This window comes from Carcharhinus amblyrhynchos, chromosome 23, assembly GCF_965287045.1.
Source record: "Carcharhinus amblyrhynchos chromosome 23, sCarAmb.v2.hapA, whole genome shotgun sequence".
Taxonomy (NCBI): domain Eukaryota; kingdom Metazoa; phylum Chordata; class Chondrichthyes; order Carcharhiniformes; family Carcharhinidae; genus Carcharhinus; species Carcharhinus amblyrhynchos.
In genome coordinates this window covers 3213922-3240086 of record NC_137346.1, presented here as the reverse complement: position 1 = coordinate 3240086, position 26165 = coordinate 3213922, and the positions used below count along the sequence as shown (strand labels likewise).

The 26165-nt window shown below is 48.7% G+C and overlaps 1 protein-coding gene across 1 annotated transcript; it reads right to left on the bottom strand.

Annotated features, from left to right (window-relative positions):
* Positions 1-204: 204 nt before the first annotated feature.
* tekt1 (tektin 1) lies at positions 205-21815 on the bottom strand. Its single transcript, XM_080210558.1, has 7 exons — positions 21464-21815; positions 17519-17684; positions 16203-16331; positions 15452-15595; positions 8098-8320; positions 5141-5337; positions 205-550 (listed from the first exon to the last, which is right to left on the bottom strand). Exons 1-7 carry the CDS (start codon positions 21651-21653, stop codon positions 391-393), a joined length of 1209 nt encoding a protein of 402 aa, XP_080066684.1. The 5' UTR covers positions 21654-21815; the 3' UTR covers positions 205-390.
* Positions 21816-26165: the final 4350 nt, after the last annotated feature.

The window sequence follows — 26165 nt, the reverse complement described above, 5'->3', positions numbered from 1 at the left end:
TGACGGGAATCCATCATAAACTCCACCCAATGGGGTTCTTGCATCTTAGTCTGCTGGCTGGGCAGCCAATGACAGGGCTGGGCTTTGTGGATTGGCAGGTCAGGTGACCAATAGCAAGCATGCAGGTGAGATGGCGCAAGGTCATGTGATGAAGATCGCTCAGACCCGGTCACTTTAGCCACACAAACACTGACAGGCATCTAATTTTATTTTAAAAAGATTTATTAATATTTCTGACACATATAAAGAAAGCAGTGAAACCAACTAGCACAGATAAAGAAATAAAACTAAGACAATTTCATCACGTTAAAGTGTTACTTATGATACAGAAAGTGTTTTCCTTACACAAACAGTGTCGACAGTCTCACAGAGCTGTACGGTCCTGTATTGCTAGAAGTGATTGACAGAAATGGAATTCCTCAGATTCATACACTGAACATCATCGATATATAAACTGTTGGTCTTGATTTCAATCTCCTCCTCTAAGGCCAACTGGTTCCGCCGCAGGCCCCGCAGCTCAGCCTCAGCCTGGGCCAGAGTCTCCCTCAGCCTGTACAGAAAAACAGTCAGTCCCCCAGTGTGCTTCACAAAGAGAGAGATTCCCTCCCGAGACAACACCATTCCTCAGAAATAAAGCTCCCTCTACACTGTCCCCATCAAACACTCCCAGGACAGGTACAGCACGGGGTTAGATACAGAGTAAAGCTCCCTCTACACTGTCCCCCCATCAAACACTCCCAGGACAGGTACAGCACGGGGTTAGATACAGAGTGGAGCTCCCTCTACCAGATCATAAGAAATAGGAAAGGAGGCCATTCAGCCCTTCCAGCCTGCTCCACCATTTTAAGATCATGGCTGACCTAACACTCACTGTTCACTTGCCTGCCTTCTCTCCATAACCCTTAATTCCCCAGCTGATTAAACCTATCAATCTCAGCCTTGAATACGCTCCAGGACTCAGCCTCCACAGCTTCCTGGTATAACGCTGAGCCAGCTGGAAAGGAACAGTGCTTTATTGCACAAAATAAAGTCAAGCAACTACCACTACCCTATGGTGAATAACAACAGGTCCCAATTGGGACAATGTTCCAATGCTCGACAGACTGGAGGGGCTGATTGTGGACAAGTCCCCAGGACCGGATGGAATGCATCCGAGGGTCCTGAAAGAAATGGCGGAGGTGATAGTGGATGCCTTGGTGGTTATTTTCCAGATGTCGCTGGATTCCGGGGAAGTGCCGGAAGATTGGAAAACGGCTAATGTTACGCCATTGTTTAAGAAGGGTGCCAGGCAAAAGGCGGGGAATTATAGGCCTGTTAGTTTAACGTCTGTTGTCGGTAAAATGTTAGAAACCGTCATCAAGGAGGAAATAGCGAGGCATCTTGAGGGGAACTGCTTGATAAAGCAGACGCAGCACGGTTTCGTTAAAGGGAAGTCATGTCTGACAAATTTACTGGAGTTCTATGAGGATGTGTCTAGGGCGGTGGATAGAGGAGAGCCGGTGGATGTGGTCTTTCTTGATTTTCAGAAGGCGTTTGACAAGGTACCTCACAAGAGGTTATTGCAGAAGGTCGGGGGCATGGAGTTGGGGGTAGGGTGTTAGCGTGGATAGAGGACTGGTTGTCAAATAGGAGTCATGATGTGGGTATGCCGGCGTTGGACTGGCGTAAACACAGTAAAAAGTCTGACAACACCAGGTTTTAGTCCAACCTATTTATTTGATAATATACTCACAAGCTTTCGAGGGGACTGCCTCTTCGTCAGGTGAATGGAGAGTTCTGGCCTCAGACAGAGCATATAAAGCACAGACAGTTTAGAGATTACTGATTAAAATGTGAATCCTTACACCTAACCTGCTGTCTGGAGACAATACACATCTCTTTAAACTGTGATCAGTGCTCCTTCCACTCACATTATCAGCCACTTCAGGTCTTGAACAGCAGGTTAGGTGTAAGGATTCGCATTTTAATCAGTAATCTCTAAACTGTCTGTGCTTTATATGCTCTGTCTGAGGCCAGAACTCTCCATTCACCTGACGAAGAGGCAGTCCCCTCGAAAGCTTGTGAGTATATTATCAAATAAATACGTTGGACTAAAACCTGGTGTTGTCAGACTTTTTACTGTCAAATAGGAGGCAGAGAGTGGGGGTCAATGGGTGCTATTCGGATTGGCGGTTGGTGACTAGTGGAGTGCCCCAGGGGTCGGTGCTGGGGCCTCAGCTATTTACCATTTATATAGATGATCTGGAGGAGGGAACCGAGTGTAGGGTGTCGAAATTTGCTGATGACACCAAAATTGGTGGAAAGGCAAATTGTGCGGAGGGTGGGGAGAGTCTGCAGAAGGATCTAGATAGGCTGGGCGAATGGGCCAGGAAATGGCAAATGGAATTTAATGTTGGCAAGTGCGAGGTGGTCCACTTTGGTAGGAATAATGGTAGGAAGGACTATTACTTACGTGGAGAATAACTGCAGCAGGCGACGGTGCAGAAGGACCTCGGGGTCCTTGTGCATGAGTCGCAAAAACCCAGCTTGCAGGTGCAGCAGGTGGTCAGGAAGGCGAATGGGATAGAACATAGAACATAGAACATTACAGCGCGGAACAGGCCCTTCGGCCCACAATGTTGCGCCGACCAGTCTTATTTTTAAAAAAAAACATTGACCCACTAATCTAAACCAATCCCTTTTCGTCCATAAACCTATCCACCAATCTCTTAAACGCCCCCAAACTAGGCGCATTTACAACTGCAGCAGGCAGGGCATTCCAGTCCCTCACCACCCTCTGGGTAAAGAACCTGCCCCTGACATCCGTCCTATAACTACCCCCCCTTAATTTAAAGCCATGCCCCCTCGTGCTAGATTTCTCCATCCGAGGAAACAGGCTATCACCATCCACCCTATCTAAACCTCTAATCATCTTATATGTTTCTATAAGATCCCCTCTTAGCCGCCTTCTTTCCAGTGAAAACAACCCCAAATCCCTCAGTCTCTCCTCATAGGACCTCCCCTGCATACCAGGCAACATCCTGGTAAACCTCCTCTGCACCCTCTCCAAAGCCTCCACATCCTTCCTGTAATGTGGGGACCAGAACTGCACACAGTACTCCAAGTGCGGCCGCACCAGAGTTGTGTACAGTTGCAACATGACGCTGCGACTCCTAAATTCAATCCCCCTACCAATAAACGCCAAGACACCGTACGCCTTCTTAACAACCTTATCTACTTGATTCCCAACTTTCAGGGATCTATGTACACATACACCTAGATCCCTCTGCTCCTCCACTCTATTCAAAGTCCTCCCGTTAGCCCTATACTCAACACATCTGTTATTCCTACCAAAGTGAATTACCTCACACTTCTCCGCATTAAACTCCAAATGCTGGCCTTCATCGCGAGGGGGATTGAATATAAAAGTAGGGAGGTCTTGCTGCGGCTGTATAGGGCATTGGTGAGGCCACAGCTGGAGTACTGTGTGCAGTTTTGGGCGCCGCACTTACGCAAGTATATTTTGGCCTTGGAGGGAGTGCAGAGGAGGTTTACTAGGCTGATGCCGGAGTTGAGGGGGTTGAGCTATGAGGAGAGGCTGAATAAATTAGGCTTGTACTCGTTAGAGTTTAGAAGAATGAGGGGAGATCTCATTGAGACGTATAAGATGATGAATGGGATGGATAGGATAGAGGTGGAGAGACTCTTCCCACTCAGAAAGGATAGTAGGACTAGGGGCGACAGCCTCAAGATAAAGGGGGGGGCGGTTTAGAACGGAGTTGAGGAGGAACTTCTTCACTCAAAGGGTGGTGAATCTCTGGAATTCTCTGCCCATTGAAGTGGTGGAGGCTATCTCGCTAAATATTTTTAAGACGCGGGTTGATGGGTTTTTGATAAGAGAGGGGATTAAGGGCTATGGGGAGAGGGCGGGAATGTGGAACTGAGCCACGACAGATCAGCCATGATCTTATTGAATGGCGGGGCAGGCTCGAAGGGCTAGTTGGCCTACTCCTGCTCCTATTTCTTATGTTCTTATGTAATAATGGACCCACTCAGAGTCCTGCTTTATACAGGACCCAGTATATGAGCTCCACTTGGTAATTACCAATCCCCAGGGAGCTCATATTCAATGAGTCATACAGAAAGGCCAATCAGTGATTTCCCCCATACAAGTATCAGGGGTTATCTCACTGGGATAAAGAATTCCAAATATTCACCAGTCTTTAAGAGATGAAAATCTTCCCCAAATCCATCTTAAATGAGCACCCCCTTAATTCTTCGTCATATCCCCAGTCCCACACTCTCCCAGGAATGGAAACATCCTCCCAACACTTACCCTGTCCACCCCGCCTCAGAATCTGGTATGTTTCAAATCACCGCTCATTGTTCTGAGCTCCAAGGAGTACAGACCCAACCTGTTTAATCTCTCCTCATATGGCAGCCCCTCTGGACCCCAGATCATCCGAGTAACCTTTCTCTGTACTGCCTGCACTGATATACCTTTCCTTCAATAAGGAATCCAAAACTGTACACACTATTCTAAACGTGCTTCACAAGTATCTTGTACAGTTACAGCAAAACCTCTTTACTTTTATACTCCAGCTCCCTGGAAATAAAAGCCAACCTTCCATTTGCTTTCCCTATCACCCCCGGCACCTGTACACTAGCTTTCTGAGTTTCACGAACAAGGACCGCCCCCACCCTGCCCAACCCCTTTATGCTACTACTTGCTGCAGTCTCTCTGCATTTAAATAATCTCATTCTTTCTTCCAAAACAGACTCCCATTTTCCCATTGAATTCCAGTTGCCAATTTTCAGTCCTCTCATTTAACCTGTCAATATCTCTGTAATCTATTTATACTCTTACAGAGCCTCCTTTCCCTCGCTCTCTACACGGTCTCTAACACAGGGCTGTGGAGAAAGGGCACAGGAACAGAGGGCTAATTGGATAGTCCTTTCAAAGAGCAGGCACAAACTTGAGGGGCTGAGTGGCCTTTCTCTGTGCCATATGATTGTAGCTGACTACCCATAATGTTGCTGCTGTGTCTGTGTAATGTGGCGATGATTCCTAAAGTTCTCTATCCCTCTCTGTGACACCCCTCCACCCTCAATACTGTCTGACTCTCGATCCTTTCCCCCTCCCCACCGCTCAGTAACTCACTTGTTCACATTATCTGTGATCTCCTTCACCTCGCTGATCAGCCGGTACTGTGCTGGGTCTCGGACCAGCTCCACATTTGGCCGTTTAGTGCGTGTGTCCAGGCGGGTCTGGGCCACCATCATGGGCCCTTCCTCGTCCATAATCGCCTTCTTCAGCAGGTCAATGTTCTTCTCCTGCGCTGAAATCTCATCCAACACCTGAGAAAGAGAGAAAACTCTGTAAACAAGAACACCACCAAACCTCCAAACGGAATTACATTGTTCAGAACATCACTGGATCTCTGTTAATCCAACAGCACTTGGGCTACAACTCATCAGCTCACAGTCTGTAAACAGCTTCACACTTAGAAATCTAGAAAACAGACTTCAGGAGAACAGGGACGGATGGGGCAGGGAGAGACAGACACAGAGACAGGGATAGGGAGAGAGCACAGACACAGGGACAGGGGGGAGAGAGAGAGAGAGGGACAGGGACTATAAGAGAGTGTCAGGGACAGAGAGAGAGAGAGAGAGAGACACAGGGACTGGGTCAAGGGAGAGAGAGAGAGAGGGACAGGGAGAGACAGACAGAGATAAAGAGACAGACACAGAAACAGAGATAAGGATGGGGAAGATAGAGAGAGATGGGGAGTGAGAGAGAGAGAGTGAGACAGACACAGGTAGGAAAAGGGAGATAGGGATAGGGAGGTGTGGGGGGGGAGAGATAGACAGACAGACAGACACAGGGAGACAGGGACGGGGAGAGGGAGCGAGACAGAGAGAGAGAGAGAGAGGGAGTCAAGGAGAGAAAGACAGGGACAGTGACAGAGAGACTAAACTTTTATAAAACAACAAAATAGTGGCCATTGTCCAAGGTTCTATAGACTCTGGAACAGTTCCTACAGTTGGAGGGTAGCTAATGTAACCCCATTATTTAAAAATGGGGACTGAGAGAAAGCAAGGATTTATAAACCAGTCAGCCTGATGTCAGTCATGGGGAAAGTTCTAGAATCCATTATCAAAGATTTGACCGCAAAAAACTTGGAAACAGTGGCAGGACTGGACAGAGTCAGCATGGGTTTATGTAAAGGAAGTCATGCTTGACATTTCTACTGGAATTCTTTGAGGATGTAACTAGTAGAGTTGATGAGGGGAAATTGGTGGATGTGATTTATTTGGACTTCCAGAAGACGTTGGCCAAAGTTCCACGTGAGGGATCAGTGAGCAAGTTTAAAGCACATGGGATTGGGGGAAGTGTATTGGGACGGACAGAAAACTGGTTGGCAAATAAGAAACATAGAATAGGAATAAATTTGTCTTTTTCCGATCGGTAGGCAGAGACTAGTGAGGGGTCAGTGCTGGGACCACAGCTATTCACTGTGTAATATTTCCAAATGTACAGATGGCACAAAGCTGGATGAATGAGCTGTGAGGAGGATGCAGAGATGCTTCAGTGTGATATGGACAGGCTGAGTGAGTGGGTAAATGCAGGGCAGATGCAGCACAATGTGGATAAATGTGAGGTAGCAAAAACAGGAAGGCAGATTATTATCTGAATGGCGATAGATTGAGAGCGGGGAATGTGCAGTGAGACCTGGGTGTCCTCATACACCAGTCACTGAAAGTAAGCACGCAGGTTCAGCAGGTGCTAAAGGCAGCAAATGATACATTGGTTTTTATAGCGAGAGGTTTGGAGTACAGGAGCAGGATTGTGTTGCTGCAATTATTCAGGGGCCTTGGTGAGGCCACACCTAGAGTATTGTGTGCAGTTTTGATCGACTTTTCTGAGGAAGGTTGTCCTTGAAATAGAGGGAGGGCAGAGAAGGTTTACCGACCGATTCCTGGGATGGCAGGATTGACAAATGAGGGAGATTGAGTCAGTTAGGATTATATTCGCTGGAGTTCAGAAGAATGAGAGAGGACCTCACAGAGACTTGTAAACTTCTGACAGGACTAGATGTTTTGATGCAAGAAGGATGTTCCTGGCAGTAGGGGTGTCCAAAACCAGGGTTCTTCATCTAAGGATACAGGGTAAACCTTTTAGGACTGAGATGAGGGGGAATTCTTCACCCAGAGAGTGGTCAGCCTCTGGAATTCTCTACCACAGAAAGCATGAAGGCCAAGACATTGGATGTTTCAAGAAGCAGTTAGATATCGTTCTTGGGGCTAAAGGAATCAAAGGATATGGGAGGAAAGTGGGATCAGGCTATTGAGTTGGATGATCAGCCACGATCATAATGAATGGCAGAACAGGCTTGATGGGCTGAATGGCCTCCTTCTGCTACTATTTCCTATGTTTTAATCAAGTCACCTCTTGCTTGCCATGGAGAGTGTACCAAGGAACAGTTATCCCCCAAGCTTTCAATTAAATTCAAAAAGGGTAAGTTGACTCTGATTGGTCAAAGTGTCGTGATGGTGAATGAATTTCAGTATTCTTGTGAGTTATTCTGATGAGTGCAAGATGAAAAGCTTCAATGGCCTGTCTCTTTTTTTCAACAACACTCACGTTGTGTAGAACCGAACAATAATACTGTTCGAATCAGTGTGGTGACGATACGGCAGGTGTGAGGGGTTGATGGGTAATGCTACCGTAGTGGAAAGGGAATGGGTTTTTAAAATTTTTATTAGTCATAGTAGGCTTACATTAACACTGCAGTGAAGTTACTGTGAAAAATCCCGTAGTCACCATGATCCAGTGTCTGTTTGGGTATACTGGGGGTGAATTTAGCATGGCCGATGCACCTACCCAGCACGTCTACTGGACTGTGGGAGGAAACCGGAGCACCCGGAGGAAACCCACGCAGACACAGGGAGAACGTGCAGATTCCACACAGACAGTGACCCGGGAATTGAACCTGGGTCCCTGGTGCTTTGGGCAGCAGTGCTAACCACTGTACCACAATGGTCTTAGTGATGGTGAGAATATGAGCTACCCCCAAGTCACGTCTCCATGGCGACAGTGACATTACAAACACTGACCTTGTTGAGATGTTTTTCCAATTTGCATTTGGCGTCTCTGGTTTCCTGGATGCGAAATTTAAAGGCCCGGTTCACAGCCACCACCTGTTTCTGCATATCATCGGTTGTTTGTGATAAGATGCCATCGATCAGGGAGCGCATGGCAGTCGAGTTATTCTTCTGTTTGTCAGCGTTGACGATGTTTGTGTTGGTGAAGTCTTGCCATTCCTGAGGGGTGACCGAGCTGTAAATACAGACCAAAGATATTGAGGATGGACCAGCAGAACAGACAGCAGCCATTCAGCCCCTTGCTCCCGTTGTGTAGGCACAGGGGGAGGCCATTCAGCCCCTTGCTCCTGTTGTGTAGGCACAGGGGGAGGCCATTCAGCCCCTTGCTCCTGTTGTGTAGGCACAGGGGGAGGCCATTCAGCCCCTTGCTCCTGTTGTGTAGGCACAGGAAGAGGCCATTCAGCCCCTTGCTCCTGTTGTGTAGGCACAGGGAGAGGCCATTCAGCCCCTCAAGCCTGCTCCATCAGTTAGATCCTGATTAAAGTCAACCCTGTTTGCTCCAAGTCCTTTGATACCCTGGCCCAACAAACATTTTATTTAATTCAGTTAATTCACTTTAATTATCCATACAGAAATTTGTCTTGCGTGTATTGCTCATTTGTTAAAAAATATTTAATTAATAATAACAAAATAAAGGTTAACAACGATCTGTTTGATAGTAAAGAACTTGAAGAATTGCTGAAGAAAGACATTTTGTCAAAGCTTTTCATCACGCACTCATCAGGACAATCTCAGGAATATCAATGTCAGGGGAAACAACAACTTCACAGCATATGAGAAGAGATTGCTGATTGATTGGCAAATGAACTCTGATTGATGTTACCATGGAGAATACACAAGTTGATGGTGTCTAACAGTTAACTGACAAGCATTAAGCCAGGCAGGGACAAGGAGAGACAGGGACAGGGGTTCTGGGGGACAGTGCCAGGGTCAGTGCCAGCTCTTTAACAGAGCTATCCAGTTAGTCTCACCAACACTTATCCTTTCTCTCTCTATCATGTAAGTTTTAGCCACTCTGCCTATCAATCTATCCCAGCACTTGGCAGTTCAGTTAGGACATGGCAAATTCTGGACATTTTTGATAAGTTATTCTGACCAGTATAATATTAAATTACATGTGTTTACATTGTGTAATAAATGTATTTCCGAGAAGTACTTTGAATGTTTAACTTTTGCTGTACATTTACATATAAACAACAATAAAAATAATAGATGAGAGAGAAATTGTAACACTACATTCTGTACTCTCTTGTTTCCTTCTCTACGAACAGTATGCTTTGTCTGTGTAGCGCGCAGGAAACAATACTTTTCATTCTATGTTAATACATGTAACAATAATAAATCAAATCAAATTAAAAGAAATTAAAAGAAATCGTAGCTGCGAGGAGAGATTTGTTCACACAGTGTGAAGTGTGGGAATTCAGACGGGATGGGGTATCTGTCTATACAGCTGAAGAAAACTTGTTACAAAGAAAAAGAAACTTCAATTTCTAGTGCACCTTTCACTATTAATTGATTGACTCTTTTAAAGGGCTAGAATAGGTACAATGGGCTGAATGGTCTCATCATGTGCCCTGTATCATTCTATAATAGTGTGCCTTTCTGAAATAACTCCTCAGAAGCCTTCACCTTTATTTATTTACAAACTCTGTTCCATTCCTATGAGTGTTGCAGGTACAAAGTGAGAACCTGGAGTGTCAGTAACCCTGACACACTCATTCTATCCACAAGTAGACTCCCTGTTTAGACAGATAATCATTACCTCAATCAGGGAGCTCATACTCCAAAAGGCTGACCTCATGGGTCTCTTTCACAACCCCAATACATCCCAAAGAGCCTTTCAGCCAATGACATATAGTCACGTGTACAGGAAACTTGGCAGCTAATTTTGACACAGCAAGATTCCACAAGCAGCAATCTGACAATCACTGGCTTTAAGCACTATTTGGGGGATAAAGATTGATGGTGATATTGATAGAGTGAGATTGTAGATCTCCAGTCCCACGCTTTCTTCTCTTCTCCTTCCCCATGACACACATCAGGCCCAATTCTCCAAGGAGCAAAGGATTAGCTCCACATTCCCCACAAATTCCACTCGGAAGCTTATCCCAGGCTGCTTAGGGAGGTGAGAGATGAAATTGCTGGGCCTCTGACGCAAATCTTTGTCTCTTCTTTGGACACAGGTGAGGTCCCAGAGGACTGGAGGATAGCGAACGTGGTACCATTGTTTTAAAAAGGGTAGTAGGGATAACCCTGGTAACTACAGGCCGGTGAGTTTGACGTCAGAGGTAGGGAAGTTGTTGGAGAGGATTCTCAGAGATAGGCTGTACACGCATTTAGAGTGTTGCGATCTGATTAGGGATACGCAGCATAGCTTACGAATCTGGTAGAATTGTTTGAGGAGGTGACAAAAACGGTCGACAAAGGACAAGCCGTTGATGTCGTCTATATGGATTTCAGTAAGGCGTTTGACAAAGTCCCTCATGGTAGGTTGGTTGAAAAGATTAAGGCTCATGGGATACAAGGCCAGGTATCTAGATGGATGATAACTGGCTCGGTAATAGGAGACAGAGAGTAGTAGTGGAAGGGTCCTTTTCTAGCTGGAGGTCTGTCACTAGTGGTGTGCCGCAGGGCTCAGTACTGGGACCTCTTCTATTTGTAATATACATAAATGACTTGGAAGAGGGAGTACGTGGTGTGATCAGCAAGTTTGCAGATGACACAAAGATGGCTGGACTTGTGGCCAGTGAAGAGGAGTGTCAGGCAATACAGCAGGATATAGATAGGCTGGTATACTGGGCAGATATATGGCAGATGGAATTTAATCCTGATAAGTGCGAGGTGATGCATTTTGGAAGAAATAATGTAGGGAGGAGTTACATGATAATGGGTAGAACAATTAAGAGTATAGAAACACAGAGGGACCTGGGAGTGCAAGTGCACAAGTCGCTGAAGGTGGCAGCACAGGTGGAGAAGGTTGCGAAGAAAGCTTATGGAATGCTAGCCTTTATAGGAAGGGGTATAGAGTACAAGAGCTGGCGTCTAATGTTGCAGTTGTATTGAACATTGGTTAGGCTGCATTTGGAGTACTGTGTCCAGTTCTGGTCGCCTTACTACCGGAAGGACGTGGAGACCCTGGAGAGAGTGCAGAGGAGGTTTACCAGGATGCTGCCTGGTATGGAAGGACTAGGTTATGAGGAAAGATTGGGCAAATTGGGGCTGTTTTCCTTAGAAAGACGGAGAATGAGGGGAGATCTAATAGAGGTGTATAAGATTATGAAGGGTATAAATAGAGTAAACAGTGGTAAGCTTTTTCCTAGATTGGAAACAAATATTACGAGGGGCCATGGGCTTAGCGTGAGGGGGGCGAGGTATAATTCGGATGTTAGAGGGAGGTTTTTCACACAGAGGGTTGTGGGGGTATGGAATACACTGCCAAGTAAGGTGGTGGAGGCAGGCACACTGGAATTGTTTAAGGGATATTTAGATAGGCGCATGAGCGAAATAGAGACGGAGGGATATAGGAGACTGTTTTAAATAAGGATCAAGAGCCTTGGGACATTCCTGGGAATCAACTGATTCCTATGGACCTTCCATCATATTTTCTGGCTCACTTGTTTTACTTTTGAGCTTCTGGGGATTCCCTTGAATGTTTGTATAAGGATGTGAATGGTATTGATGTTTTTCTCTTTTAATCCACAGGTGATTCGATCCACCTTGTTGTCCAACGAGGGGTATACACACGGTGGGTCGTACGAGTGCTGCTCTTGGATGTTTCAAGAGTAGCCTAGTGCTTTGCGTCGTTGTGTGTGCTTAAACTGGACCAGCTGATGGGCAACACAACAGCTCAGTGACTATCACTGTTTGCTGTGCAGATCCATGGATTTGGGCCGGTGTCTGTGGGAGTTTGCACATTCTCCCCGTGCTTGCGTGGGTTTTCTCCGGGTGCTCCAGTTTCCTCCCACACCCCAAAGATGTGCTCTTAGGCTGATTGGCGTAACAAATTGTCCCTAAATTACTCACCCCTCAATGTGGTTTCCTAACGTAGCCAAAGGTCGTGGGTGGAAGAGGGGACTCAATGTTGAAATGGCGGCGTGGGCTCATTGGGCCGAAGGGCCTGTTTCCTGTGCTGTGTTGTTCTTTGTTGTAAGCCTTTGACTGGGTGGAGTGGACTCGTTTAAAGTTTATTTATTAGTATCACATATAGGCTTACATTAACACTGCAGTGAAGTTACTGTGAAAATCCCCCAGTCACTACACTCTAGCACCTGTTTGGGTACACTGAGGGAGAATTTAGCACGGCCAATGCACCTAACCAGCATGTCTTTCAGACTGTGGGAGGAAACCAGAGCACCTGGAGAAAACCCACACAAACATAGGGAGAACATGCAGACTCCACACAGTGACCCAAGAATTGAACGTGGGTCCCTGGCATTGTAAGGCAGCAGTGCTAACCACTGTGCCAACATGTCACCCCCACAGCAGCTTTGCAATAACAGCCCAGGGGTGCTGTACTTGAGCAAGACAAGTTCTCTTACCCCTGTGACCTGCCAATGACCAATATACATGGCAGAATGATGAGCTCTACAGTGGCACAGTGGTTAGCACTGCTGCCTCACAGCACCAGGGACCTGGATTCGATTCTCGGCTTGGGTCACTGTCTGTGTGGAGTTTGCACGTTCTCCCCGTGTCTGCGTGGGTCTTCTCTAGGTGCTCCGGTTTCCTCCCACAGTTCAAAGATGTGCGGGTTAGATGGATTGGCCATGATAAATTGTCCTTTAGTGTCGGGGGGCTAGCTAGGGTAAATGCAAGGGGTTATGAGGAAAGGGCCTGGGTAGGATTGTGGATGGTGCAGACTCAATGGGCTGAATGGCCTCCTTCTGCACTGTAGGATTCTGTGAGCTGCCAATAGGTTATTCAGTGGTTAATCTACCTCAGATTCATCAGGATGATTTGCTGTCCGATTCCAGCTAAGAGACATGTTGATTTGCTTTGCTTTATTATTGTCACATGTAATAACATACAGTGAAAAGTATTGTTTCCTGCGTGCTATACAGACAAAGCATACCGTTCATAGAGAAGGAAACGAGAGGGTGCAGAATGTAGTTAGGTTGTAGAGAAAGATCAACTTAATGCAAGGTAAATCCATTCAACAGTCTGACAGCAGCAGGGAAGAAGCTGTTCTTGAGTCAGTTGGCACGTGACCTCAGACTTTTGTATCTTTTACCCAATGGAAGAAGGTGGAAGAGAGAATGTCCAAGGGAACGTGGGGTCCTTAATTATGCCGGCTGCTTTGCCAAGGCAGCGGGAAGTTTAGACAGAATCAATGGATGGGAGGCTGGTTTGCGTGATGGATTGGGCTACATTCACGACTTTTTGTGGTTGTTTGTGGTCTTGGGCAGAGCAGGAGCCCAGACCAAGCTGTGACACAACCAGAAAGGATGCTTTCTATGGCGCATCTATAAAAGTTGGTGAGAGCCGTTACAGACATGCCAAATTTCCTTAGTCTTCTGACATTTGTCAGGAGGAATCACCGTGCCTTTCTATGACAGAGCTGGCAATTCCACATCACTGGAAGGAAAGAATGAGGAGAGGTTGAGTACAGGAGCAGGGATGTGTTGCTGCAATTATTCAGGGTCTTGGTGAGGCCACACCTAGAGTATTGTGTGCAGTTTTGGTCTCCTTTTCTGAGGAAGGATGTTCTTGCTCTTGAAGGAGTGCAGTGAAAGTTTACCGGGCTGATTCCGAGGATGGCGGGACTGATATATGAGGAGTGATTGAGTAGGTCAGGACTGTTTTCACTGGAGTTCAGACGAATGAATAAAGAACAAAGAAAATTACAGTACAGGAACAGGCCCTTTGTCCCTCCAAGCCTGCACCAACCATGCTGCCTGACTTAATTAAAACCCCCGACGCTTCCAGGGACCATATCCCAATATTCCCATCCTATTCATTGCTTGTCAAGACGCCCCTTAAAAGTCACTGCTGTATCCCCTTCCACAACCTCCCCCAGCAGTGAGTTCCAGGCACCCACCACTCTGTGTAAAAAGATCTGCCTCGTGCATCTCCTTTAAACCTTGCCCCTCACACCTTAAACCTGTTCCCCGAGTAATTGACTCTTCCACCCTGGGAAAAAGCTTCTGACTATCCACTCTGTCCATGCCCCTCAGTCTTGTAGCTTCTATCAGGTCACCCCTCAACCTCCGTCACTCCAGTGAGATCAAACTAAGTTTCTCCAACCTCTCCTCACAGCTAATGCCCTCCATACCAGGCAACATCCTGGTAAATCTTTTCTGTATCCTCTCCAAAGTCTCCACATCCTTCCGGTAGTGTGGCGACCAGAATTGAACACTATATTCTAAATGCAGCTTAAGGTTCTGTAAAGCCGCAACATGACTTGCCAATTTTTAAACACAATATCCCGGCCGATGAAGGCAAGCATGCTGTATGCCTTCTTGACTACCTTCTCCACCTGCATTGCCAAATCATTGGAGGAAAATGAGCGATGGGGATCTCATAGAGACTTATAAAATTCCAAAGGACTAGACAGGGTAGATGCTGGGAGGATGTTCCTGATGGTGGGGGAGTCCAGAAACAGGGGTCACTATCTGAGGATTCAGGATAAATCAGGACGGAGGTGAGGAGACATTTCTTCACCCAAAGAGTGGTGAGCCTGTGGAATTCATTACCACAGGAAGTAGTTGATGCCAAAACATTGAATGTATTCAAGAGGTGGCTGGATACAGCACTTGGGGTGAATGGGATCAATGGTTATGGGGAGAAAGCAGGATTAGGCTATTGAGTTGGATGATCAGCCATGATCGTGATGAATGGTGGAGCAGGTTCAAAGGGCCGAATGGCCTCCTCCTATCTTCTATGTTTCTATGGTGACTGCACCACCTCTGGGCGTGAGTGTTTCTGCCTTTTACAGGCCCCTGTATGAAATGGGATGGGTTCCACAACACCGGTTTCCTCTGTGGAATAGATTGAAGACAATTCACTCTACAACAGCATAACTATCACCACTCACCATCCCGAATGGAATTATATCGCCGTTCCTCCACTGTCGCTGGGTCAAAATCCTGGAACTCACTCCCTAACTGCACTCTGATGTACTACACCACATGGACTGCAGCAGGTTCAAGAAGGCAGCTCACCACAACCTTCTCAGGGGGAAATTAGGGATGGGTAATAAATGCTGGCCCAGCCAGTGACACTCACATCCCAAGGAAATGTGGCTAGCTCCCTCTCATGGACAGTTTACCTTTCCCGCAGCTGAACAGTGAGAACAGACAGCAATACTTACTTCCCCTCAATCCTGACCACATTTGGCGAGTAATTGATATTTGGAGAGTGATTGGTCAGATTGGCAGTGAATTTGTCCACTTTCAAAGCAGTGGACTTGTCTTTCAGATCCTTCTCCAAGTAAAACTTAGCCGAGCGATTTAACCTGCAGTTTGAATGGAGAGAGTTTAGCAGAATACTTTGCAAGCTATGACAAATAAAGTAAAAAAGGATTTGCTTTTCTATAATCTTTCATGAGACCAGATCACCTGGAGCATTTTGTACTGACCCTCTGACAGTGCGGCGCTCCCTCGGCACTGCCCCTCCGACAGTGCGGCGCTCCCTCGGCACTGCCCCTCCGACAGTGCGGCGCTCCCTCGGTATTGTACAGGAGTGCCAACATGGGCTATGTGCTCATGTTTGTGGAGGGATTTTGAACATACAACTTCCTGCCTTGGAGGGTGGGCATGTTATCCACTGAACCACATCCAACCCCGAAGAGATGTTTCGGATGCAAAACGTTTTACTTGCTGCCCACCTCCCCTGCCCCTTCCCCAAATATTCTTGTGTCAATCCCAGAATGTACCAAGCTCTGATGGAGATGGATTCTCCATGTCATCGAATTCCCACGGATTTTCTTGAATAAGCCACTCTGTATTCTTGAGTCCTCCCCAGCGCTCTCCCTCCCTCCCTCCCTCTCCCCCACAGTATGGCCTGTTTCCAGACCCTGCCGGCTCAGGCTGTTGTCCAGCGAGTGGCCGGTGCTCACTGACCTGAGCTGTTCCTCTGTTTGATCAATAGTGCGTTTGAGCAGTGCCATAATCCCCTGGATCACCTCCACCTCCTTTAGCAGCTCTCTCTCCACCTCATCGTGAACCAGGTCAATCCCGACTCGCTTCTCTCTGCAAAAACCATCCAGAAAACATACATTTCACTGGCAAAGACAGATTGGAGATTTCCTCTCTCAGCTAGCCCCAGGATTTTACTCTCACTTGCCAGGATGGGTGCAGCTCCAACAACACTCAAGGAGCCCAAAATCATCCAGGGCAAAGCCGCACCACTTTATTGGCCACCCCATCTGCCACTTTCAATATCTCTTCCGTCTATCACTGTCACTCAGTAGCAGCAGTGTGTACCATCTACACTGCAACAACTCTCCAAAGATCCTTAGACAGCACCTTCCAAACCCATGACTTCTGCCATCTAGAAAGACAAGGACAGCAGACACATGGAAACCCCACCACCACCTGGAAGTCCCCCTCCAGCCACTCATCATCCTGAGTGGGAAATATATCACCGTTCCTTCACTGTCGCTGGGTCAAAATCCTGGAACTGTCTCCCTAACAGCTCTGCGGGTGTACCTACACCATATGGACTGCAGTAATTCAAGAAAGTAGCTCACCACCACCTTCTGAAGGGCAATTAGAGACAGGCAATAGATGCTGGCCTAGTCAGTGACACCCACATCACCCACAGTGAGAGTGACGATGAGAATGAGCTAAAATGGGATCTAGCCCTTCCTGCTCCCATGCAATATTCAATACCCCATTGGAAGCTGTGTCCATGGACAATGGATGAGATTCTAGGAGCAGGAGGAGACAATGACTGATTTGTATCTCTACTCCGCTTTCTGTCTGTAACCCTCTCTGAATCCAACCAAAACATTTCAATTGATGCTCCTCCAGCATTAACAGCACTTTGAGGGAGAGTGTTCTAGATTCCCAGTTCCAGATTCCCAGTCTCCAATGGTTAAGGAATTGCTTCCTGACATCACCCTGATGGGCCTGGCACAAATTCTAAGTTTCTGCCCAACAGTTCTGGACCCCCGCCCTCCCACTCCCCCCCACCCACCCCACGCTGCCCCAGAGAAAGTAGTTTCTCTCTATCAATCCCATTGAATCCTTTAAACATCTTCAACTCCTCAGTATAATCACCCCCCAAGAATCAACCTTCTCTGTTACCTCTTCAAAAACTCCAGCAAGTTAGTTAAACATAATTTTCCCTTAACAAAGGCTGGTTTTTTTAAACTAACCCACACTTGTTCATGTGACTATTAATTTTGTCCCAGATTATTGTGAGCAGTCCGTACCGGTTGAGGAGACACTGCTGAGAGATACACAGAAGAGCAAAGTAACTGTCCAGAGACTTTTCCAAGCGTGTCTTTTGTCCCATTAGCAGCTCTGTCTCATCTGAGAGCTCTTCAAGCTTGGTGTTTAGCTCACTCTCCCAGTAAGTGACCTCCTCGATCCTCTGTTCTACAACAACAACAGTATGCATTGATATAGCACCTTTGCATCATAAAATGTCCCAACATGCTTCACAGGAGTGTTAAACAGACAGAAATCTGACACCAAGATACCTGGGGGGGGGGGGGTTGGGGGGGGGGGAGAGGGGAGAGAGGATATTACACAGGTGATTAGAAGCTTGGCTTAAAGGAAAGTCTTAAACTTTTCAAGTTTGTTGTGACGCAATCCCGTAGTGGGTCGGATCTCAAAACAATGAGACAGAGTACAGGAATGAGATGGAGAATCTGCTGCAGCAACAATAATCTCTCCCTCAATGTCAACAAAGTGAAGGAGGTTGTCATGGACTTCAGGAAGTGGAGTGGAGAACATGCCCTGTTTACATTAATGGGGACAAAGTAGAAATGGTCGAAAGCTTCAAGTTTTTAGGTGTCCAGCCATCAACAACCTGTCCTGGTCCCCCCCCCGCCAACACTACAGTTAAGAAGCCCACAACGCCTCTACTTTCTCAGAAAACTAAGGAAATTTGGCATGTCTGCTATGATGCTTAACAACTTTTACAGGTGCACTATAGAAGGCATTCTTTCCGGTTGTATCACAGCTTGTATGGCTCTCGCTCTGCCCAAGACCGCAAGGAACTACAGAAGGTCATGAATGTAGCCCAATCCATCACGCAAAACCAGTCTCTGATCCATTGACGCTGTTCTACACTTCCCGCTGCCTCAGCAAAGCAGCCCAGCATAATTAAGGACTCCACATATCCCAGATATATCCGTTCCACCTTCTTCCATCGGGATAAAGATACAAAAGTCTGAGGTCACGTATCAACCGACTCAAGAACAGCTTCTTCTCTGCTGCTGTCAGGCTTTTGAATGTACCTACCTCGCATTAAATTGATCTTTCTCTACTCCCTAGCTATGACTGTAACACTACATTCTGCACTCTCCCCTTTCCTTCTCTATGAACGGTATGCTCTGTCTGTGTATAGCATGCAAGAAACAATACTTTTTGCAGTATTCTGGTACATGTGACAGTAATAAATCAAATCAAATAAATGAGAAGTGAGACCCAGTAAGGTTTAGGGAGGGGATTCCAGATCTTACGCCCCAGGCAGCTGAAAATATGACCACCCACTGTGGAATGATGGGATTCAGGACTGGTCAGAATGGGAGGAGTGCAGAGATCTTGGAGTGTTGTGGGGTTGGAAAAGGTTACAGTAAAAGGGAGGGGATGTAGGGGCTGGAGAAGGTTACAGAGATAGGGAGGAGATGTCAGGGCTGGATGAGGTTATAGAGATAAGGAGGGGGTATAGGGGCTGGAGGAGATTACAGATATGGGGAAGTGAAGGGACTGGAGGAGGTCAGAGAGATAGGGAGGGGTGTAGCAGCTGGAGGAGGTTACAAAGATAGAGAGGGATGTAGGGGCTGGAGGAGATTACAGAGATAGGGGCCAGTGTAAGGAGTTATAAAGATAGGGAGGGTTGTAGGGGCTGGAAGAGGTTTCAGAGATAGGGAGGGAAATGGACTTGACTCTCCCAGAATATTGAGAGACGCAAGTGAGGAAATTGCTGGGGCCTTGAGAGAAATCTTTGTATCCTTACTGGCTACAGGGGAGGTCCCAGAGGATTGGAGAATGGCCAATGTTGTTCCTTTGTTTAAGAAGGATAGCAAGAATAATCCAGGTAATTACAGGCTGCTGAGCCTTACATCAGTGGTAGGGAAATTATTGGAGAGGATTCTTCAAGACAGGATTTATTCCCACTTGGAAATAAGTAGACATATTAGTGGGAGGCAACATGGTCTTGTGAAGGGGAGGTCATGTCTCACAAACTTGGTCGAGTTTATCGAGGAAGTGACGAAGATGATTGATGAGGGTAGGGCAGTGGATGTTGTCTACATGGACTTCAGTAAGGTCCCTCATGGCAGATTTGTGTAGAAGGTAAAATCGCATGGAATCAGAGGTGAGCTGGCAAGGTGGCTACAAAACTGGTCGGTCAGAACTCCCAGCCACCTGACGAAGGGACAGCCTATTCCGAAAGCTTGCGGCTTTTGCTACGAATAAACTTGTTGGATTTTAAGCTGGTGTTGCGAGATTTCTTTCGGTCAAAGAAGACAGAAGGCAGCAGTGGAAGGGTGTGTTTCTGAATGGAGGGCTGTGATGAGCGGTATTCTTCAGGGATCAGTGCTGTTTGTAATATATAAAAATGATTTGGGGGAAAATGTAACTGGATTGATTAATAAGTTTGCGGATGACACAAAAGTTGGTGGGGATTTGCAGATAGTGATGAGGACCGTCAGAGGATACAGCAGGATATTGGTCTGTTAGAGACTTGGGTGGAGAGATGGCAGATGGAGTTTAATCCAGACAAATGTGAGGTAATGCATTTTGGAAGGTCTAATACAGATAGGAAATATACAGCAAATGGCAGAACACTTAAGAGTATTGATAGGCAATAAGATCTGGGTGTACAGGTACACAGGTCACTGAAAGTGGCAATGCAGGTGGAGGAGGTAGTCAAGGAGACATACAGCATGCTTGCTTTCATTGGCTGGGGCACTGAGTTTAAAAATTGGCAAGTCATGTTGCAGCTTTATAGAACCTTAGTTAGGCCGCACTTGGAATATAATGTTCAATTCTGGTCACCACACTACCAGAAGGATGTGGAGGCTTTGGAGAGGGTACAGAAAAGATTTACCAGGATGTTGCCTGGTATGGAGGGCATTAGCCATGAGGCCAGCTTTTTAATATTAATTTGAGCAGTTTACTTTGCCTCATTTCATTCCTTCTTTTGTAAACTGCTATAGCAGCACCACGTAAACTGGGCGGCAGCTTTTACACCGCTTGGCAAAATGGACCATTCCAGTACCATCAACTGGGGTCTGTGCTGGCTCCACTTAGCCACCATGCTGTAGTATGCAGATTGGGCTCTGTGCTGGCTCCAATCTCCCTCCTAATCAGCTATGGACAGGGCTCTGTGCTGCCTCACTCCACCCCCAAGTACTCTCGCTTATGCCATTTTCTTTCCTCAGCAGTTTCGTTTCCCTCCTGAAGGTGTTTACTCATTGCCTTGATGTAGTGCCACTGAACATTATTCAAGGCAACTGGAGTACATCTTCCATTAACTGTCACAGAATATGATTCCCCGGGACATTCCTGGTCTAAATAGCCCAGCTACTCACTACCTTAACCAGCTGAGGCCAACGATGGCAAGATTGAATATGGTATGCCTGTCACCTTTACCTTAAATCTATGCCCCCTAACTGTCCACCCTAACTCTGCTGCTCCTGATTTTATACACCTTGATCAGATTCTCCCCTCAGCCTTCTCTGCTCTAAGGAAAACAACCTCAGTCCATCACACAAACCAGCCTCCTATCCATTGACTCTGTCTACATTTCCCACTGCCTCGGCAAAACAACCAGTATAATTAAAGACCCCACGCACCCCGGACATTCTTTCTTCCACCATCTTCCGTCAGGAAAAAGATACAAAAGTCTAAGGTCGTGTACCAACCGACTCAAGAACAGCTTTTTCCCTGCTGCTGAGAGATGTTTGAATGGACCTACCTCGCATTAAGTTGCTCTTTCGCTACACCTTAGCTATGACTATAACACTACATTCTGCACTCTCTCCTTTCTTCTCTATGAACTGTATGCTTTGTCTCTATAGCATGCAAGCAACAACACTTTTCACTGCATGTTTATACACGTGACAATAATAAATCAAATCAAACCAAAAAATTAAGTCAAAACATAAAGATTGTAATAAAGGCAATGGTCAAAAAGGATTTACCGAGCTTTTTGTTGACATCTCGTTGAGTCTTCCTCGTGGTGTTCTCTACCTCATCCACCAGCCTCTCACTCTCCAAGACCTGGCGCTCCGACCTCGAGCGCTGAACCTCTGCATTGTTATAGCGACTCTTGTTGGACAGATGCCATTCTTGGGGCAGGAACTTGGTTCGTGTCTGCACCAGTTTGGCCATCGTGACCTACCAGCTGCTGAAAACCAGATATTCACTCTCCAATCATTATTCAATATTCATCTTTAATATTTATCATGCACCCTCCGCATTATTGTTGGTGCGTAGAGGGAGAGGGAACAGCAATAGTAATCGCATTTATATAGTGCCTTTAACATGGTTAAACATTCCAAGGCATTATGGGGGAGTAATTCCTCAGCCAGAATCTGGTATCAAGCCACCTGAGCAACTGGGAGCATAGCCAGGGTCAGGGGTTACACCACAGCCTAGGGTGAGAGGTCACCGCCAATCACAGGGTTCCACATGGGAAAAGGGATGAGGCATCCTCTCTGGAGTGAGGGACTGTCGAGGGGAGTGAGGGACTGTCGAGGGGAGTGAGGGACAGCACATGACAGTCCCCAGAATCAGTAATCACAGTCCCCGGGCTGGGTGCCCTCCACATGGGCTGGGCACTCCCTCTCCCCACTGGGCGCCCCCAACCCCCGGCTCGGTACCCCCTCCCCCAGCTCGGTACCCCCTCCCCCAGCTCGGTACCCCCTCCCCCAGCTCGGTACCCCCTCCCCCAGCTCGGTACCCCCTCCCCCAGGCTAGACGGCCTCTCCCCCTCCCCGGGCCGGGGGTGCCCCCTCCCTCTCCCCGGGCCGGGGGTGCCCCCTCCCTCTCCCCGGGCCGGGGGTGCCCCCTCCCTCTCCCCGGGCCGGGGGTGCCCCCTCCCTCTCCCCGGGCCGGGGGTGCCCCCTCCCTCTCCCCGGGCCGGGGGTGCCCCCTCCCTCTCCCCGGGCCGGGGGTGCCCCCTCCCTCTCCCCGGGCCGGGGGTGCCCCCTCCCTCTCCCCGGGCCGGGGGTGCCCCCTCCCTCTCCCCGGGCCGGGGGTGCCCCCTCCCTCTCCCCGGGCCGGGGGTGCCCCCTCCCTCTCCCCGGGCCGGGGGTGCCCCCTCCCTCTCCCCGGGCCGGGGGTGCCCCCTCCCTCTCCCCGGGCCGGGGGTGCCCCCTCCCTCTCCCCGGGCCGGGGGTGCCCCCTCCCTCTCCCCGGGCCGGGGGTGCCCCCTCCCTCTCCCCGGGCCGGGGGTGCCCCCTCCCTCTCCCCGGGCCGGGGGTGCCCCCTCCCTCTCCCCGGGCCGGGGGTGCCCCCTCTCTCTCCCCGGGCCGGGGGTGCCCCCTCTCTCTCCCCGGGCCGGGGGTGCCCCCTCTCTCTCCCCGGGCCGGGGGTGCCCCCTCTCTCTCCCCGGGCCGGGGGTGCCCCCTCTCTCTCCCCGGGCCGGGGGTGCCCCCTCTCTCTCCCCGGGCCGGGGGTGCCCCCTCTCTCTCCCCGGGCCGGGGGTGCCCCCTCTCTCTCCCCGGGCCGGGGGTGCCCCCTCTCTCTCCCCGGGCCGGGGGTGCCCCCTCTCTCTCCCCGGGCCGGGGGTGCCCCCTCCCTCTCCCCGGGCCGGGTCCCTCTCTCTCCCCGGGCTGGGACTTGCCTGCGGAGCCGCTCCGCTGCTTCTTTCGCTGCCCCAGGTTCGCGCAGCCGCAGTTTGCCCATCAACAACAGTGTCGCCTGGTAACGGTCACCGTGGAAACACCGCGTGCCGGGGGCGGGGTGACATTCCCAGCCAATAGGGGTGAGGGGGCGGGCAGACTGGCAGGGCGGGAAATCTGAACCTTAAAGGGACAGAGTCTGTGCACAGTGAATGAGCCGCAACCCCCAGAGCCCACCCTGCATTGCTGAGCCTCCAGACCCGTCCCTGCCCCCTCCCACAGACCCATCCCTGTCCCCCCATCCACCCTCACCCCCACAACCTCTAATATCAGGAGCCCATCCTGCATTGCTGAGCCTCTAGATCCATCCCTGCCCCTCACCCAACCCCACAGACCCATCCCTGCCCCCTCACTCACCGTAAAAAGTCTGACAACACCAGGTTTTAGTCCAACCTATTTATTTGATAATATTCTCACTATTATCAAATATCACATATTATCAAATAAATAGGTTGGACTAAAACCTGGTGTTGTCAGACTTTTTACTGTGTTGACGCCAGTCCAACGCCGGCATACCCACACCCTCACTCACCCCCACAGCCTCTAATATCAGGAGGCCACCCTGCATTGCTGAGACTCCAGACCCATCCCTGTCCCACACCCAGCACTACTGACCCATCCCTGCCCCCTCACTCACTCCCACAGCCTCTAATATCAGGAGTCCACCCCGCGTTGCTTAGCTTCCAGACCCCTCCCTGCCCCTCAGCCACCCTCACAGCCTCTAACATGAGGAGCCCACTCAGGATTGATGAGCTTCCAGGCCCATTCCTGCCCCTTACCCACCCCCACAGCCTATAACATAAGGAGGGCCACATCTATGCTTTGCTGAGATTCCAGATCCATCCCTCTCCAATCGCTCACTATCAGGAGTACCACATCTCTGCATTGCTGAGATTCCAGGCTCATCCACTTCCACTCACTCAGCCCCACACTCTTTAACTATCTGGAGATCCACATCTCTGCAGCCAGCCTCTGACTCACACTGAACCCCTTGCACCAATGGTTGCTGTGCTCACTCACTTACATCACCTCCCCCAGTCAGGGAACCAGACCATTTTAACATCCTCATCCTAATGTCCAAATGCCTCATGAATCTCTGTGATCTCCTCCATCCCTACAATCCTCCAAGATCTCTGTACTCCCATGCCTTCAGCTGCCTAGGCCCTAAGAACTGGAAGTCCCTCCCTAAACCTTCCTGCCTCTCTCTCCGCCTTTAAGCTATTTACAAAACATACAAATTAGGAATGGCAGGTAGGCCATTTGGCCCCTCTAACCTGCTCCACCATTGAATAAGATCAAGGCTGATCCCATAGAACCTCAAATCTGCATCCTGGCTATCCCCAATAACCTTTCACCTCCTTGCTTACTAAGAATATATTCACCTCTGCTTAAAAATATTCAAACATTTTGCTTCCACCTTCCTTCCAGGAAGAGAGTTCAAAAACTCACAACACTCTGAGTGGAGAAAGTTTCTCCTCATCTCCATTTCAAATGGGCAACCCCTTACTTTTAAAAAGTGACTTCTGATTCTAGATTCTCTCACAAGAGGAAATATCATTTCCACAACTACACTGTAAGGATCCCCCTCAGGATCTTATCAGGGGATTCACTGCCCTTGTCAGTCAACCAACAGAAATCCCAATGCCTCGCCGAATGTGGTGCAGCCAAAAATATGGATTCCTGCCGGGCATGACCAGAACTCTCCACTCACCTGACAAAGGGGCAAACCCTGAAAGCTTGTGGGTTTACTATCAAATAAACTGGTTGGACTTTAACCTGGTGTTGTGAGGCTTCTTACTGGGCATGAGGGCTGCCAGGATTCACCCACTCTGCTGGCCCCGACCTGGCTTCCTGCCCATGGCAGGCTGCAACCTGATAATTATTTAAACCCACTAATTGTACTACTATTAGCAGGCATGATGGTCCATTCACCACCACTCCCCCAAACAATGGGCCACTCCATTGAGGATGACTCCACCCGACCCCACTCAGCTCCTTCCCTGCTTAAACCCCCCCACTCAGCCCCTTTCCTCTCAGAACTTCATATAGCCCTCCTCAGCAACTTTTATTGAGGTATTTTTGGATTTCATATTGAAGATATGTTATATTTTGGGTTTTTAGAGTTTTTATTGAGGATTTTTTGATTTTCTGGAGTTTTTATTGAGGATTTTTTGATTTTCTGGAGTTTTTATTGAGGATTTTTTGGAGTTTTTGGATTTTTGAGCATTTTTATTTTCTGGTTTTTCAGTCATCTGTGAAGCGGCCAATCAGATGCTCCGCTTCAGTAACCAATCATTAAGCAACACTATCCCGGCTGTAGCCAATGGTGTAGCAGGATTCCAGTAGCCAATCAGACGCAAGTTGGTATCAGCCAATGGGAGGCAACCTTGGGAGGGGGCGGGGCTTCCTGGTCGCGCCGAATTTGAGGCGAGTTTTGCGGCGGCGGCGGCGAAGCGGAGACCGGGATCGGGCCTTGAGACCGAGCCGGCACCGGGAGACCGGGCTCCGGGACACCGAGCCGACACTGGGAGACCGGGCCTCGGCACCGAGACAGAGCCGGCGCCGGGAGACCGGGCTCCGGGACACCGAGACCGATACTGGGACAGAGCCTGGACAGCGGACCCCTCCTCCCACACACCGGGCCCTCTGCCGCCATGGCTGCCGCCACCCGCTCCTCCTGCTCCGCCAGGCCGGGGTGGGCCGCAGCCCCCGGGGCGGAGCGGCGGCGCTGGGCGGCAGCGACTCCGGCTGGAGGCTCCAAACCAACAATCCACCCGGTGAAAGCCATCCTGGCAGGTGGGGGATGGGGGAGACGGGGGCACTGCAGGGGTTGGGGGGGGGTTAATGTGTGTGAGGGAGAGGAAGATGAGGGCAGTAGTATGAAGGGACCCCGAGGATGTTTGAAGTTTGCGTGACCATACATTAAATTGTAATTCGATTTATTATTGTTACATGTATTAACGTACTGTGAAAAGTATTGTTTCTTGTGCATTATATA

Coding starts and splice junctions, on each gene's coding strand:
- tekt1 (XM_080210558.1), bottom strand. CDS start 21,653: ATGGCCAAACTGGTGCAGACACGAACCAAGTTCCTGCCCCAAGAATGG. Junction 15,596..16,202: donor CAAACAGAGGAACAGCTCAG/GTCAGTGAGCAC, acceptor TTCAAACTGCAG/GTTAAATCGCTCGGCTAAGT. Junction 8,321..15,451: donor GTGGTCAGGATTGAGGGGAA/GTAAGTATTGCT, acceptor CTGTATTTACAG/CTCGGTCACCCCTCAGGAAT.